Source organism: Schistocerca serialis, chromosome 7 (genome assembly GCF_023864345.2).
Source record: "Schistocerca serialis cubense isolate TAMUIC-IGC-003099 chromosome 7, iqSchSeri2.2, whole genome shotgun sequence".
Lineage (NCBI taxonomy): Eukaryota > Metazoa > Arthropoda > Insecta > Orthoptera > Acrididae > Schistocerca > Schistocerca serialis.
The window spans coordinates 247,855,152-247,873,875 of NC_064644.1; the positions used below are offsets into that span (position 1 = coordinate 247,855,152).

At 39.3% G+C, this 18,724-nt stretch overlaps 1 protein-coding gene across 4 annotated transcripts in view; it reads left to right on the plus strand.

The window, feature by feature from the left end:
- LOC126412528 (protein AF-9) overlaps positions 1 to 18,724 on the plus strand; it is a 108,862-nt gene that overhangs the window by 11,747 nt on the left and 78,391 nt on the right. For 3 of the 4 annotated variants that reach the window (XM_050082168.1, XM_050082171.1, XM_050082170.1), the window contains exons 2-3: positions 2,912 to 3,092; positions 16,849 to 17,072. In XM_050082168.1, the coding sequence (XP_049938125.1) occupies positions 2,912 to 3,092; positions 16,849 to 17,072 (405 nt within the window). The remainder of the gene's footprint in view (positions 1 to 2,911; positions 3,093 to 16,848; positions 17,073 to 18,724) is intronic. The other variant, XM_050082169.1, reaches the window with a different exon arrangement.

The following is an 18,724-nucleotide window of genomic DNA, read 5'->3' on the forward strand; positions in this document are numbered from 1 at the left end:
ATGAGTTATTTTCTTTCAAGTACTATAATTATTTTTGCTCTGCATCTTACCATTCTATAATCAATTGCTGTCCATTAGTGCTTTAGGTTTGCAAAATACCAGTGGGGCTTATTGTACAGTATGTTTAAAACTCAATAAAATATAGCCATTTTCATTTTTTGTTTGATTTAGTTCTTTTCAAAAAAGTTTGACCCTTGATATCATCAAAACAAATATTAACCACTACTTAAAATCCAAAATTTGCATTACCAAGAATTAGAGTTGTTCATCAGCTACACCATCTAACAAGCAAACTATTACCTTCGTACTTAACCTAAACCTCAAACTACACTACCAGTAAATCTGTAAACACAATGAACATCCCAAAAAATACTGTAGAAGCGAAACAAAAATTGCCAGTGTACTGTTCCATCTATGTTCGCACACATATGATGTCACATGCTGCAGTATTATTATGTTAAAAATCAAAACCCCTCTCAATAGGTTCAACTGACCCAATTTTACTGTGTGCCAGTTACTTGGTAAAGTTTAAAACCTTTCCTGTTGGTGACTGTAGATTGTTAGTTCTGATATTCTTCATATTCACATATTCTCTACTGTAAGAAAATGAAACATCTACAGCCATCCTTATGATGCCCTTTATTGTGTAGTTACCAGCTTCAGCGTACCATCTTCAGGAACTAATGCCTGAAGATGTTTATTGTGTAGTTACCAGCTTCAGTGTACCATCTTCAGGAACTAATGCCTGAAGATGGTGCATTGAGGTGCCGAAACTGTAGCAACACATGGAGGACATCATAAGGATGGCTGTAGGTGTTCCATTTGCTTACAATAATGAACAGCTGTAGTCCCCCAGACCTTCAGGCAAAAGGATGGACATACAGAAACATTCTCTAATGTGTTACAGTATTCTGAGAAGCTATTTATATGCTTTACATTAGGACCTAAGCCTTGGACTGTGCTCTTCTTTTATTATGTATAGTAGCTTCTGTTTGCCTCTTCCAGTTTTCATTGTACTATCATTTAGTAACAGTACTCTTCCTCCTTTTCTTAATTTGTTTTAAGTAGTACTCCATGGCTATTATATATTTTAAAAATGACACCTTGAACTACCAAATACCTGCGACATAGATGTTGATTGCTAGTCTTGATCACAGGGGTAGTCATTTGGAGGGCATAATATTACCAGTAGAATTGTCGCTTAAAATGAAAGTTCTTTGATCTTGTGTAGCCTATGTGTTATTTTAAGCAACAGTTAAGTTGTATTGATAACACTGTGCAATCCAGATGAGGATCCCAGAGCTTAAAATTGTCAGTTAAGAACATTAAACTTTCAGTAAAGTATTTTGTGTAACCTCCAATGGTTTGAAATTGTGTTACAAATTTGTTCTTTAGCTTGGCCTTCAAAAACGTGTATCTTAAAAGAGGCCTGATACAAACCCCCATTATTATGTGGATAAAGTTATGGACAAAGTGAATGCTTTTGCTAAGTAATCATGTGAGAAATCACTTACAGCATCTGACACATTTGTATGCAAACCATGAAACCTGTCATGTAATGTATGCTAATGTAACAGTCATATCCATACATGACTTTTCTTATAAATTCTCCATTCCTTAATTTTGTGCACATAACAAAATACTTCACCCATTTTGTAGCATGTCACTTTGAAAGTAAGCCTTCAAAGTAATGTAATGAGCATTCCAAATTATCTTCCAGATATCATCATCAGTTGAGGCTACAGTTTAACTCTAGTACTCTTCTTATTACTTTATTTGCCAAGGTTTTTCGTGAGAGAACTTACATACCAGTAATGTTGTAAAGCCCTGCATTTTTTAAATAAAAATACTAGCTTCAAAGACTTTTTTTCTGTCTATGGAACACTCTATCAGCGAAACTTCAAAACAGTTATGCCTATTGCTTCTTGCTTGATGAAATAATTCTATGACATAGAATACAGGAAGGAAAATTTATGGTTTAATGCCCCTTCAATTAGAAAGCCAGTAGACAGGTAATAATAATAATGATAATTCCATGTGGCACAGTTGCCAGGTGCAAATCTTCTATCTGGACACCGCTTTGCCATCTTTTGTGTGCATACTCTACCCCAGTAATAAAATAGGAGTCTGCAGTTTAATCTTGAAGCTGAAACCATCTGTCATTCCTGATGAATTTTCACATCATTTAGAGGTGAAGCTAGATTAAAGGCTGACTGAAATATTCTGTTTTCACAGTGATCCTGTGACCTTTTTGTTTCCAACACACACATTACTAACCCAACATTAGTCAAATTATGAAATAGAGATTATCTATCCTGTGATAGTAGGCAGTCTGTAAAGACTACCCTACTAGACTTTGCAATTTATTAGACATCAGACTAGTAGAAAGAACACACTGTGAGTTATATGAACATATGATCTATATGTACACTGATGTAATACAGCTATTTAATAAATTCTCATTTATATTGATATTCATGGGCACTTCCCTTAGTAGTAACTAAAAAATTATATTTGTTCCACAGTTGTATCTGATGTGATTACCAAGAACAATTGAAAGAGTCAACGGAAGAAAGTGCTAATCCACAAGGACATATTTTGGGTTATTTGCATGTTACATGTTTGATCAAATTCAAGGACAATAACATCAATACAAAAGGACTAAACCATTTATACAATAGACAATGCCTTCTAGTGGTACATATGGAGAGGTATTTGTTACCAGCATGTGGGGAATTCTAAAATACGACAGTTTGTTTGTCTGAGTAATCCTTAGTAAACTGAGGGTCAGCACTTTCTTCTGCCAGTACCTTCATCACTACCAGTCAGTATTTTCTGAGAGACAATGTAGTGTGGTATACAAGGCGTACCTCTTTTTCCCATTAATGAGACATTATTTCCTTTTTGTCAGCAGTGTGTGCGAGTATCATTCGACATTGGCCATGAGGCATCCATTCGTGCAAAACGCACACCAGAAGGCTTCACTCATGATTGGAAAGTGTTTGTGCGAGGTACAGATAATGCTGAGATACAGCATTTTGTGGAAAAAGTAGTGTTCCATTTGCATGAAACGTTTCCTAAACCTATCCGTGGTAAGTGTCTTTACATAATTATTTAGTATTAATGTGATCTCAAATTTGTTTATACTTTATTCTCCGATACTTGTATCGAAAAGTGAATTGGATGACATTTTTATCATAATGGTGAGCCAGTAACTTAAATAATATATGTATCTCTCTCTCTCTCTCTCTCTATCTATCTATCTATCTATCTCTCTGTGTAAAACTGCATGCACAATAGCAGCAGCTGTTGTGTTGATGTCGATCTTAGTAATAATTTGCATGATACGATGGGAACTGAATACAATGAACCATGATTTGGTTGTCAGTAGTGAATCAGAAGACTCGTTTGTAATTTTGTATTGTTTGTAAATAAATTAGCTGGTATTTTGTTCCATTTGGTTAGAATGCAAACACATTGACACAGTTTTCTTCAAAATTGGAAATAAAACAATGGAAGCTCCAGGTTGGAATATCAGCAATTTAAGGAAAGGATAGATTGAGTTTCAGACAGCCACAATGAAAAGACGCTTACACATTAGTGTTCAGCCAAAGCCTTCTTCAGAGCAGGAAAATCTCTCTCTCTCTCTCTCTCTCTCTCTCTCTCTCTCTCTCTCACACACACACACACACACACACACACACACACAAGCAGGCAGACCTCATGCAGACATGACCACCATCTCTGGCAGCTTAGGCTACGTTGCACATCGGTGTATTACAGCAATCATATTTTTGTATTGAGATTTGCTAGCTGTGTCAACTCACACACAGATTGTCACATTCCAACCTAACATAGATGTTGGGCTGTGCTACAGGCTAGTCTGTCAGCATAACTAGTTTTCTGCCACTCACTACCAAACTGTTACATTCTACCCTAACATAGACATAGGGCTATACTACATGTCAGCCTCAGAGCACCTAGTTTTCTTCCATTAACATTTTTTGGCTTCGCCAACTTACAACCAAATTGTCTCATTACAGCCTAGCTTAAGCTTTGGGTTTGCTACATACAAATCTGCCAGAATGTCTAGTTTTTTTACGTTCACTAAATAAATACGAATATCAGTGAGCAGACTTAAATTCATAATAGCCAGATGAGTGAAAGTTATTCTGGCACACACTATATAGAAAACAAATGTGATCGGTTCATATCTTCTGCCTAAAGAAAGCATTAGATTCTCCAGTTCACTCACTCACACCTCCTCCTCCTCCTCCTCCACCTCTCCTCCCCCCCCCCCCCCAGTCCCCCCCCATCCCCCACACTCCCCCATCCTCACACACGCACACACAAAATATTTTCATGGCTGTGAGCCATGCATTGTTAGAGGCTTCTCTCCTCATGTCTGTGCACACATGAGGAGGTCCATTGTGAAGACCATGTAGGGCATCTCATCATCATCATCATCATCAGTGTTCTGCCAAAAGGCAGGTATTCACATGGTAGTTCTCCAGGCTGTCCAGTCTTCTGCCATCCTCTTGAGGTCTGCATAATTTCCTCTTCCATTTATGTCGTCTATCATCTTGTATCGCCTTCTTCCTCTCAGTCTTCTCCCACAAACCAATCCTTCCAAAGCATCTACTAGCAAGCACTCCCTTCTCAGTGAATGTCCCAACCAGTTCTTTTTCCTTTCTCTTACAACCTTCAGCAGACATCTTGTCTCACCAACACTTTCCAATACTGTTTCATTACTCACTCTTTCCACCAACTTATCCTCTCCATTCTTCTCCACATCCACATCTCAAATGCTTCTAACCTTTTTTCATCCTCTTGTCTCAGCGTCCATGTTTCTGCCCCATATAGTGCCACACTCCAGACAAAACATTTGCCAACCCTTTTCCTTAGATCTTTATCTAATTTGTCACATAAGAGTCTCCTCTTTCTGTTGAATGCCTCCTTCACTATGGCAATTCGAGTATTCTCCTCCTGGTGACATCTCAAGTCTTCAGTTATTGTGCTTCCAAGATATTTAAATGCACTTACTTGGCTAATGGTAGATTGTCCTATTTTAATATTAGACAGTCTGTGTCTTGTACTGATGACCATACTCTTTGTTTTTTCTGTGTTTATTTGCGTCCCATATTCCACACAAGCTTCATTCAGATCTTTGAGCATGTTATTCACTTTCCGCTCACTTTCTGCCACTAACACCATGTCCTCCGCAAATCTTATACATTCTATTCTCTTTCCACCAATACGCATTCCTCTTTTCCCACCTAAGCCTTTCGCAATAATCTCTTCAAGGTATGCATTAAACAACAGTGGGGAAAGGCATCAACCTTGTCTAACACCTCATCCAATGCTGCTTCCTTCTGACATTTCATTTCCAATCCTTATCCTTACTTTCTGGTGTAAATATAGAGTCTGTATCAGTCGTCTCTCTGTACAATCTACTCCTTTCCTCTTCAAAATATCCATCAACTTGTTCCACTGAACTCTGTCAAAAGCCTTTTCTAAATCTATAAAAACAGCAAATATTTCTCTACCTTTTTCCGTGTATCTTTCCCCTACAGTTCTGAACAGGTCAATAGCATCTCTTGTTCCTTTTCCTCTTCTAAATCCAAACTGTTCCTCTGCATTGCCTCTATCCAGCTTGCCATATAGCCTTCTATTCAACACTCTCAGCAAGACTTCAGCTGCATGAGAAATTAGACTGATGGTCTGATGCTCTTCACATTTTTTAGTGTTTCTCTTTTTCTCTATTGTATCATAACTGTTGCAAGAAAGTCCTCAGGCCATTCCCCTTTGTCATATATCTTGTTACAGATGTAGACTACTTCTTTTCTTGCCTTGTTTCCCGGACTCTTCAACAGTTCTGCTGGCAAATCATCAATTCCACATGCCTTCCTATTCTTCATCTTCTTCAACACCTTTTCTACTTCTGCTTCCAAGGTGGTGAATCCCCGGCACATATTGCTCCTCTTCAACCTTAATTTTGCTTTGCATTTCATCCCCCTTATTCAGACATTCAATATATTCTTGCCATCTGTTCAAAACCTCCTGTGGTTCTTCTGCTAGAGTACCATCTGCTCTTTCTATTTCCATGTTATTCCTCTTTCTTTTATGTTAAAAAACTATCTCACTAGCCAGTCTATACATCATTTCACACTTTCCCTCTTTCGCCATTTTCTCTGTTTTGTCGCATTTCTGTTTCATCCATTTTTTCCTTGCTTCTTTGGTTTCTCTTCTTAATTCATTATTCAGTTTCCTGTACCTGTTTTTGCCTTTTTCAGTTTCTACACTTTTCCATTTTCTGTGCTCTTCGATCTTTTTCAACATGCTTTCTGTTATCCGTTCTTTCCTGGTGCTTTCGGATACTCGTAACTCCTAGTTCTTCTTTGGCAGAGTCCATGAGTCCTTCCCTCATTTTTATCCATTTGTCATTAACACTTTCATCAGCACTACCTCTTTGCCATTTTTCCATAAATCTGTTCTCCAAATCTGATGCCTTTCCTATGTGTTTGAGTCTTTCTATCTTTAGTCTTTCCTTTGCTTTACCTCTCCAGACTTTTTTCAACTTCACCACTTGTATTTCTCCCATTACTAGGTTGTGGTCTGAATTTATATCTGCTCCTGGATAAGCTTTAGCATTCTGCAAACAGTTCCTAAACCTTTTTTGTATCAGGTTGTAGTCCAACTGATATCTTTCCCTATTCAAATTTGATATCCCTGTGTAATGTCTCCTTTTGTGGTGTTCAAATAAAGTGTTACCCACTGCTAGTGAATTTTCCTTACGGAAACTAATGAGTAGTTCACCTCTCTCATTTCTTATTCCTAATCCAAATTTTCCTACTTCATCTTCATCTCTTCCTTCACCCACCACTGCGTTCCAGTCCCCCATGATGATAACGCAGGCATTTCTATTTTCTTTCTCGATGAGTTCTTGTATTTTCTCATAATATTCTTCCACTTCCTCATCTCTATGCTGGCTGCTAGACATATATACCTGTATTAACACCATCGTCAGTCTTCCATCAATATATTGTACCTTCATTACCTTATAACTTTTGCCCTATCAATATTCCTGCTCCGTTTTCACCACTCTTGATTTCCCCTGAGTAAAACAGCTTATAATCTCCACTTTCTATCTCCCCATTCTCTCCCCATCTCATTTCACACAAACCAAGGGCATCTAATCTGTTCCTTTTCATCTCCTGTTTTGCATTTTCCTGCTTGCAGTAGTGTCCTCACATTCCAAGTTCCAATCCTTACCTTTCCTCCTTTCACTGTCCCTTTCTTCCTTTCAGATATGGCATAGGGCATCTGCTGCACCATAATTAGCTTCAGGTATCCTATACCAATCCACACTGATTCATGTATTGCAGTCTTCATTTTCTTCCCATGTAGAGGCTTAGTCAACAGCTGACACACACACACACACACACACACACACACACACGGCTGTAACAGACGTATGCCTTTATGAATTGGCACTCCATGTCCTGCTCATCAGGAAAGTAAAGGTAATGTTTCTGGTACAGATTTCAGCTTTTTTTGTTGATATAGTGCAGCTCATATGTTGGGAAAATCATGTCTGTATCTGTGAACTGTGCACAGTGCTTTAGGTTTCACCTCACCATTCACACTATGTCTGGGATGTCGACGGGTAGGTCAGAACTGTGTCATGCTGGAGTGTAACTGCAAATGGTTAGCATCATAAAACTGTCTGACTAAATTCAGAGTCTGCACCAGTATCTCTTTTATCTTTTCTGTACTGGGAGGTGTAACAATTACTTGATATGATTTGACATTGACTTGTCATTTGTGAACACATTGTACTATTCTTGAGTCCTCCACTTGTTGCCTTATTTGCAGAAACTGATGTAGAATCACTTGGGCCAGCCAGGCGTAACAGACAAAAGGCCATATGACCATGCAACTTAATCAGTCACTTACTGTAGTCGATGGTGCCAAATGCAGCTGTCAGATCAATGTAGGCCCCTCCATAATCTTCTTCCTCAGAACCATTCTTTGTATTTTGTGTGTGGTTTGAGACTTGGGCAGTACACAATTTCCGGGGTCTGAAATCGGCTTGTTTGCAAAAGAAGTTTTCTTCCAAGATGTTTGTGATGTGGTGGACCGTCACTCATTTTAAGGCCTTTAAAAGCACGGTAATGATACAAATGAGAAAATCATTGGCTCATTTGGTTTTCTTAATGGTTTCAGCAGAGTGACACCACTGCCCTCCTCCATATCTTCAGCATTTGCAAGTTGTCGTCACAGATATTCGTCATGTCCAAGAGTCATTTCAGTGTTATCGTTCCAAGGTACAGAACCCTCCTGTTTGACACTAAATGCCGTGTTGGGCTCAGTGCTGGAGAAATCCATTTCAAACACACTTGTGAAAATTCTTCTTTGCGGAAATGGTTTTTGCTTGCCATGTCCCATAAAATGTTTTCTCGAGTCCTGATGAGTTTTTCTTTTCAGCATCAGTTGGCCGGACATTTGATCTGCAGTCATTTCTGAAACGTTGCTTTTAGGTTTTGTGGGATCACCTCTGAGGATCTTGAGAAGTGCCCACACTCATCTACTGTTTAATTTCATGTCGAGGTTTTTTTCGTCTCGACCACTATGTCTTTTGTCTTCCAATAATTGGTTACTTATGTTTGTCTGCTACATGTGTGGTCTCTTCAGAGAAAGTATTGTTCTTGATAGTTTTTAACTAGAGGCTTGGCTGTCTCAAACAGTCCTGGGATATACTCTGAAGTTGTCATATTTCTCAGGCTCTGAGGGTATCTTTGCCGCCTTGGCTAGTAGATGCTCATTTTTATGAAAATGAACCCCCTCTTGACAAGCAGCTTTGACTGCTCCACATCCGTGCATCCAGAACAAGCTCATCATTGCCACATTCCTATGCTCCATGCACCTGTTGCCCCCCCCCCCCCTCTCTCTCTCTCTCTCTCTCTCTCTCTCTCTCAGCTGTCAGCCAGGCTTCCACAAACCTATCCCTCCACTTCCCTGCTGCCTTTCTCACCTCACCCACTTCTCGTAACACAACCTTCCATGACTGTCGAGATACAGGACCATCACAATATATTATATTCAGCTGAAAGAATGTAGCTGTTCAGGCTTATGCATGCCTAGATGATGTTAAATATCTAAAAATAATATATATATATAATTTTTAAAATTTAATGTGTTCTTGACTTTCAAATTGAATTTTTCCTTTTTTCTATTTCAATCACTTTTTTTCGTATCATATAGATCACCCACTCATTACATCTTATTGATGATTTTCTTATGAATTTTTCTAATTTTTTCGACTTTTTTCCTTGCTTTTCTTCCATTTTTCTGTCTTTTCCATCCTCTGCATATTTATTTATTTACTTATTTATTGCTACCCCCACGATTTCTAACTCTCCAAACTGTCCTCTCTTGCCGTAATGAATCCCATCTCATTTTATATCCCTGTGAAACCCGAGTTTCTCCTGGCGTATACAATTTTCAAACAACTTACAGTAATTCAGCTAGGTAATATTTACAGCAACTGCCGATATTTCGGCGGGAGTTCACTCCGCCAGTGGCTGAATTACCATAAGTTGTTCATTTTATATCTGTTCTTTCTGAAACATGCCCTTGCACTATCAAAATGAAGATCCCACATTCTGTTTCTTGAAAACGGCTTTGTCCCTTGGAGTTACTCCAAAAGGTCTAACATTGAAAGTCTCTGTTTCTGGATGGACCAGGCTCTCTTACAGTTTCAAATACAATAATCTCTTGCTCTTACCTGGCTAATCTGTGACATATATGCCTCATCAGCAAATTTCCACTCTAGCCCACATTTCTTCTTCTGTAAAATTCTGCAGTTATCTGCATGTTTCCTTGAATGGTATCATCTGCCAAGCCAACTTCGAGCTGCTACAACATGCCAGACTTCACCTCAAAAAGCTATCCCACCTTCTCCTGAATTACCTGAACAGTGGTGTTTCCCTTCCTGTCCCTCTGCAGCTCCCTAAACAGCCACACCACCAACCATCACTACTCTCCTACAAACCGAGCTTGGCCAACCTCCTAAACATCCCACAGCCTTCACCACTGCATCCGATACCAAGAATAACCCCTAATTCCAAGAATGAGTCACAACAGTACAGTGTCTCTAACCTCTCATCTAAAGCAATCTCCCCTCCTGAATTATTTGTATTATCTAAGGGCCTCACTTTCAGCCTTAAACCTGCATTTGACCATGCTGCTTTGGTGGACCTACTTTCCTTCAAACGTAATATTCGTGGAAAATATCACTTTACAACTCAATCCCAAAACCCTTCCAACAGCAAACCTGACATTGAACCATGCCTCTGACAGTTCAGGCCAAATCCCAACTTAATCCACCACCACTACCTCAAAATCATTCCTTAGAGGCCTTCCAAGAATGCCTCCCATCCAGCATTGCTTCACAACCCTTCCTCAGGTCTCTACAACAAGACCCTAACCTGTCCTCTGCAGAACTACAGGCTCTACATTCTCTACAAGCTGATGACTCCATCATTATCCAGCAAACAAAGGATCTACCAGTGTGGTACTTGACTGAAATGAGTACAAGAGGTGTTTGAAAAATCAGTGCAAAAATAAAAACTACTTACATGTTTGTGGTAAACCTTTTTTTATTTTTCGACGTAGTCTCCTTTGAGACTTACACACTTCGTCCAATGCTGTTCGAATTTGTTGATCCCTTCCAAATAATAGGAATTGTCAAAGTATGCAAAATAGCTATTAATTGCTGCAATCACCTCCTCGCTTGAATAAAATCTTTGTCCCTCCAGCCATTTCTTCAAATTGGGGAACAAATAGTAGTCCGAGGGAGCCAACTCTGGAAAATAGGGGGGATGTTAAAGGAATTGGAATCCTATTTCCATTAATTTTGTGACCACAACTGCTGAGGTGTGTGCTAGTGCATTTTCATGATGGAAAAGGACTTTTTTGCGGTACAATCGCCGGCGTTTTTCTTGCAACTCGGTTTTCAAACGGTCCAATAACAATGAATAATGTGCACCTGTAATAGCTTTACCCTTTCCCAGGTAGTCGATGAAGATTATCCCTTGCGCATCCCAAAAGGCACTCGCCATAACCTTTCCGGCTGAAGGAAAGGTCTTCGCCATTTTTGGTGCAGATTCTCCCTTGGTAACCCATTATTTAGACTTGTTTGGTCTCAAGAGTATAGTAATGTATCCATGTTTCATCCACAGTGATGAAATGACACTTGGAGACCTGCGGATTCTTCCTGAACAACTGCAAATCATCCTTGCAACGCTTCATACGATTCCGTTTTCGGCCAAGCTTGAGCAATCACGGAACCCATCTTGCGGATAACTTTCTCATGTCCAAATGTTTATGCAAAATATTATGTAACCATTCATTCGAGATGCTCACAGCACTAGCAATCTCACGCACCTTAACTCTTCTGTCTTCCATCACCATATCATGGATTTTATCTATGATTTCTGGAGTCATAACCTCCATAGGGCGTCCAGGACGTTCAGCATCTCTTGTGCTCATATGGCCACTCCGAAAATTTTGAAACCACTTATAAACTGTTCTAATCGAAGATGCAGAGTCACCGTAATGTTTATCAAGCTTCTCTTTAGTCTCCTGAGGCATTTTGCCTTTCATAAAGTAATGTTTAGTCATCACACGAAATTCTTTTTCGTCCATTTTTTGACAACACTCGACTTCATTGACTCACACAAATGCCTAACACAAAGAAATAGACCAATATGGCTGAAACTTGGTGTGTGTTCTTTCCAAAGATGCTACTAACTAAACATAAGGTGTCATCTCTTGGACTTTGCACGGACTTTTCAAACACCCCTTGTATGTTAGTGAAGGTCCACGCCAGCTGTCTGACACCTCTACATACAGTGTCTGCCATCAGGATCCCAACCCTGTGATTAAAATTGACCTGCAGTCCCTCCTGAAAACCTCAAGCCCCTCACAAGGACTAACACCTCAATCCATTGAACTTCTCACCCCACCCAAACAATGCCTTTTACCTTCTTCCTAAGATTTATAAACCCAATCATCCTGGCCTTCCTAAAGTTGCTGGCTTCAGAACAACCACCGAATGTATATGTTACGTAGTAAATCAACACCTGCAACCCATAGTACAAAGATTCCCCTCCTACATCAAAGATACCAACAATTTCCTAAATTGTCTGAAATCAGTGCCCATCCCACTCCCACCATACACCTTGCTTGTAACCATGGATGCCACCTCCCTCTATACCAACATCCTCCATGTACGTAGTCTGTCTGCCACTGAATGTTTCCTCAGTCAGGCTCCACTTGAATCCAAACTTATGACATTCCTCCTACTCACCTCATTCAACTTAATACTTACCAACAACTACTTCACCTTTGAGGGACGGACATACCAACAGATCGGAGGTAAGTCCATGGGAACCAGGATGGCTTCTTCCTGTGCCAACCTTTTCACAGGTCACTTGGAGTGGCTTTCCTGGGATGCGCAAGGGATAATCTTCATCGACTACCTGGAAAAGGGTAAAACTATTACAGGTGCACATTATTCATTGTTATTGGACCGTCTTCAACCCCTAGTTTTGTTTAGATACATTGATGACATCTTTACTATATGGACTCATGGTAAGGCTGATGTGCTAAAATTCCTCATCTCTAAATATCTTCTCCCAATTAAATTTCACATGGTCCTTTTCCAAATCCCCTGCCACTTTCCTTGATGTTGATCTCATCCTCACCAAATGGCAACTACACACTTCCATACACATTAAATGGACCAACAAACAACAGTATTTACATTTTGACAGTTGTCATTCTTTCCATGTCAAAAGTTCCATCTCATGAAGCTTTGGCATCCAAGGCAAATGTATTTGTTCGGATACAGACTCTTTACAGCAAAACATCACTGTTCTCACTTCAGCCTTCACTGCATGTAATTACCACACCAGCCTAGTTAAAAAGCAGATTTCCCGGGCCATCACATCCAATCCTGGTACTGCTGATGCCTCCAAAACAGCTTCGGAGCACACCATTGATGACTCAGTATTATCCTGGTCTGGAATGTGTTAATTAGCTACTATGGCAGGGCAATGACTTCCTAAAATCATGCCCTGAAATGAGATCCATTCTTTCAGATTTTGTCCGCTACACCTAGAATAGCTTTCCATCGCCCTCCTAATCTCTGCAATATTCCTGTCAGACCCTATGCTCCTTCTGCACCCGTCTTCATACCCTACGGCTCCTATCCCTATGACCGTTCCTGCTGCAAGACGCCCTATGCGCCCTCCTACCACCAGCTGTAATAGCCCTGTAACTGACAAAACATATACTATCAAAGGGAGAGCCATCTGTGAAACGACATGTCATATACCAGCTGTTATGTAAACAATGTTCGGCCTGCTACATTGGCATGACTACCACCAAATTATCAATTAGGATGAATGGACATAGGCAGAGGGTGTATATTGGCAAGTCATAATATCCTGATGCGGAGCATGCTCTACAACATGACATTTGTGACCTCGGCACCTGTTTCACCACACGCACCATCTGGATTCTTCTCCCAGATACAACTTTCTCAGAACTCCATGGATGGGAAATAGCACTACAAGAGGTCCTTGGTTCTCACCACTCATCGGGCCTTAATTTATGTTAATTTCTTCTGTCTCAGCATTTCTTCACTGTAACTAGTCTTTGCTTCACTCCATTTTAATTTTCTACATCTTTCATTGTCTTTCTGCCTACTTTTCACCATCCCCTTCCCACCTCTGTTATGTACAATGCACTTAGATTTTCACTCATATTAACTCATGCATGATGTCGAAGCAGTAATCTCTGTCTACATATTACTCTGTCTTCCACCTTTAAGCTCTCAGGTTTTCAAATCTCATCCAATGCAGTACCCAACAATCAGTCGAACTTCTCATCCCCTACGTTAAGTCCTCCATCACCAGTGGTTCTGGGCAACTTTCCCCACTCCATTTCTTTTCTTTCACCTCTCTTTCTTCCCCTTCAACCCTTCTGCCTGAAGAAGGAGCCACTGGCTCCCAAAGCTTGCCAATTATGACCGGCTTTTATGAGTGTTTTCTGCCATGCTTGGTGAGTAGATCTTCTATCTATCCAGTTTTAAGTAGTTAAATACTCCACTAGAACATACAAATATATGGGAATCATGGGGAAAGTACCCAGACAAATCTTCAGTAAATAATGCTAAGTTATTTCTATGAGAACAAAAGCATTATTGTATGTTTGTATATTGACTAATGAATGGAAACATTTCACTTAAAATTCTCTTGCACTTTCGCTCTTGGGGTAGCTATTTGAATTACATCACTAACTGTTTTTTTCTGTTCATTGAGCTTTTACTCAGACACTTGTTCGTTTTGTTTGGTGAGATTACAAGACAAAAAGAAAAGATGTTATGTCTTGCTCTTGTTGCTGCAATAAAATGTGCTATGATCCCCACAAAACAGTCATTCAGCTCAGTAGTGTAACTTTCATGTCAGTTGGTTATCTACTGTCACAATAGGTAACAGAAATGAGTAGGACCTTTGTGACTAACTATATTAGATTTTGGGGAGGCGAAATTCCAGTACTGCTGATAGACAATACTAAAAGTTGAAGAAAAAAATCCTAGCTTTCGGAACAGAAGAGAGATACACTGAGAAAGGTTTGAAAGGAAGAGCATGTCCTCAAATCCCCTAGTTCTCAAAGCTAGATTAAAGCTTTTTTGCCCCTATGTACGTGTCATCAGTACTGAGATTTTGCCTCCTGGAGGTAAACACTTGACAGCCATTCTATCATGTAATTTTATTTTACTCACATGAATTTCCTTTTTGTATATGTTCTTTTCCCTAATTTAACAAGAAAAAACACTCAATTTTTGACAATGCAGTGTAATTAGATAAAAAAATCTACTACCCAAAAGGTGATAGAACACACACATAAAAGAAGGTTATAAGTAGGCAAGCTTTCGGAGCCAGCGGCTGCTTCTTCAGGCATAAGGATTGAAGGGGAATGAAGAGGGGTGAAGGAAAAGGACTGGAGAAGTCTAGGAAAAGGAGTAGATTTCAGGTAAGTCACCCAGAGCTGAAGGTCGGGGGGGGAGGGGGGGGGGGTGACTTATGGGAAGGGATGAGAAGGAAAGACTGATTGTTGGGAACTGCACTGGATGAGATTTGAAAACCTGAGAGCTTAAAGGTGGAAGACAGGTTAATATGCAGGACAGTGATTGCTGCTAAAACATCATGTATGAGTTAAAAAGAGTGAAAAGCTAAGTGCTCTGTACATAACACAGGTGGTAGGGGGACAGTGAAAAATAGACAGGTAAGGAAATGAAAGATGTAGAAAACTAAAATGAAGTGAAGAAAGGAATAATTACTGTGAAGAAATGTTGAGATAGAAGAAATTAATGTAAATTAAATCCACGTGGTGGACGTGGGTGGCGAGAATCAAGGACATGTAGTGCTAGTTCTCACATGCAGAGTTCTGGGAAAATGCTGTCTGGGGGGAAGAAACCAGGTGACACATATGGTGAAAGAGGCACCGAGTTCATGACTGTCATGTTGTAGAGCATGACAGGTAGCTCTCCCTTTGATAGTATTTGTTTTGCCAGTTATGGGCTGGTATAGATATGGAGGAGGGTAAGTCTTGCAGTGGGGACAGTCACAGGGGTAGGAGACGCAGGGTAGGGAGATAGGTAGAGAAGGAGCATAGGGTCTGATTAGAATATTACAGAGACTTGGAGGGTGATAAAAAACTATTCTAGCTCCGCCGAGTATAACCATTGTGGATGATGAACTGCGACTGTGATTTAAATTGGCGATTTATCTGATAATAGATATGCAACGAGTTGCCTTTTTATGATTTATTCAACCATGAACATGTTTTTGAGCCACTGCAGGCTCATCATGTGATGGAGGTGTTACAAGAACATTATGTTATGGACCAATTGTATCTAGATGCAGGGTAAAATGAAGTGTAGCTAAATACTGCGTATATTCATGTACATAGCTTAATAATGTATGTTATAAGAAGAAAGCTGATATGGATAACATAAGGCAGTGTACTCACCCGCACTGCATCTAGCTACACTTGGTCCACAACATAATGTTCTTGTAACATCTCCATCTGATGATGACCCTGTAGTGGCTCGAAAAAATGTTCATGGTTGAATAAATCATAAAAAAGCGACAGGTTGCATATCTGTTACCAGATAAATCGCCAGTTTTGTAGGTGGGTAGGCAAAATCTCAGATAGAATGGATCTCATTTCTGGGCATGATTTTGCCATGGCCTTGTCAAAGTAGCAAATTAATACCTTCCATACCAGGACAATACTAAATGACAAGTGGTGTGCTCCGAAGTTGTTTTTGGGAGGATAGGCAGCACCAGAATTCGACATAACAGCCCAGGAAATCTGCTTTTGAACTAGGCCAGTGGGGTAATTACATCCAGTGAAGGGTAAGGTGAGAGTGATGGTGTATTGCTGTAGGAAGTCTGTATTGAACAAGTACATTTGCCTTGAATCACAAGGCTGTATGCGAGGGAACGTTTGACATGGAAAGGAAGACTACTGTCAGATTCTAAGTACTGTTGTTTGTTGTAGGCCAGCTACACACTTCTGTCCACTTTGAACCAATGTTTTTCTTAATTTGTATTTATTGACATTAGCTGAAGGGAAAATTATCTTCTGTCGAAGTGAACAAGTGACTGCTCAAACACATGTAAAAAAAAGAAGCTTAATTTAAAATTATTACATTATAGTTTTTGAATTATCTGTGTACATTTCAATCCAAGTGATGTTTTCCTTTTGCAGTCGTGAAAGAACCACCATTCACTGTCAAGGAATCTGGCTATGCAGGCTTTACACTGCCAATTGAGATTTATTTCAAGACCACTGAAGAGCCAAAAAAATTCCGGTATGAATATGATCTGCACCTTCAACCAGCAGGTCCTCCCATCCACAAGGTCTTGACACACCCATTCACATTTCCAAACCCTGGTGAAGAACTACGAAGGAGGCTTATAAAGGGTGGTGGTGTAAGTGTTATTAAGTGATTATTATGAGTTTCCAGGTCACATGTTATTGTAAAAATGACGTACTTTACAAATTAGAAAATTCTAGCTGTAATATACTTAATAGACTGAGTAAATCTGACAACTAATCGTATACTGGAGGCAGTGAGTAGTGAATATGCATTGAAACAAGTTTTTGTTACTTCTTGTAATGTATGGTGAATAATATCATAGTTGTGTCATCTAGAACCAAATACTGTTACCGAGAGGCATCCTTCATAAGATTCATTGATGACAGATATTTTGAATGTTATAAAGTTATGGAAACATTTTGGGAAGGGAAGCTCATAAGGAATTCGGGCTGCAAAATGTTTTTTACATTTACATTCAAAGATGGAACATGTAAAGAGAAACTGTTCATTTGTTTCTGTGTAAAATTAAGTCTCCCTGCAATCATATATTCACAATACCAATGCCAGTGGGTATGAAGGTACATGCAAAATATTCCCTGAGCTCTCTTTTAAGACTTAATTTTCTCTCCCCCACATATTCAGTGGCCATTTGTATTAATGTATACCACTTTAGAACTCGGCAGAATTTCAGTATTGTTTTCTTGTATGTCAGCAAACGTGCAACCATTGGTGCTATTCTTATTCTTGCTCTCTCGTATTGGTGCAGCCTTTTGCAAACTAGCACAAAACTGAGTACCAATTCAATAAATACTATTAAATACGCTTGTCGAAAGCTTGTTTACCCACAAGCATTTGTGTGAAATGACTAATTCCTGTGGTACTACACTTGTAAATGTATACAGACGCAGTATTTTTAACACTTTCAGTATGTCTGCTGTACGGTTTACTCCTAACATGGATAAATCAGACTGTACATGGAAACTTATTTTTCTTTACCAGTTCCAATTAAACCTCTGTGTCATGTCGTCATGTTTTACGCCCTTCCTGGTAGCATTAACTGTTTCTTTGTGCACATATCAATCTTGATTTGAAGTTGATTTGTGATGTTTTATGACATTTTGAGTTCTCTATTAACCCCTTCCATTGTAGGGGCTTGTATTTGAGTTTTATTGTACACATTATATGAAGAACAACTTTCCAAGAGTATTTCTCAAATTTCAAAATTTAAATATGATACGATGACTAAAGGGTTACCCATACCAATATTTTCTTATTTTTTATCATTTCAGTATGCTGCACTATTTTTCTGCATCCCTTATATTTCCTTACCACAACCACATAACTATTAGAGAAGGTGCTCTATGACAGTATGCCCAAATTTCAGAATTTTGCTGATGCCTTTTACATTATTGTCACATTACTTTCTCTTTTTTGAGCAGTTTTTAGTGCTGTATCAATTTGGAGGAGTAGAGCAAGAGGAAGTATAGCAGCAGATGAATATGAACTCATATGTAATTGTACTGATGATTATCATCTGTACAGTTGTATATACTGCATCTTTGATATTTATAATCATAGAAGTGTAACATACAGGGTTTACTGTACATATTTTTGTTACGTGTAATATAGTTTTTTTGACAGTTTGTCGTTTGTATTCACTAACTTGGCTTTGTGACTGCTGACATACTCAGCAGCTGCAGGTAATATCTTTGTGTGTATTATAGTGTTACCTTTGTACATCATTAGAAACAGAATGCCTGGCCT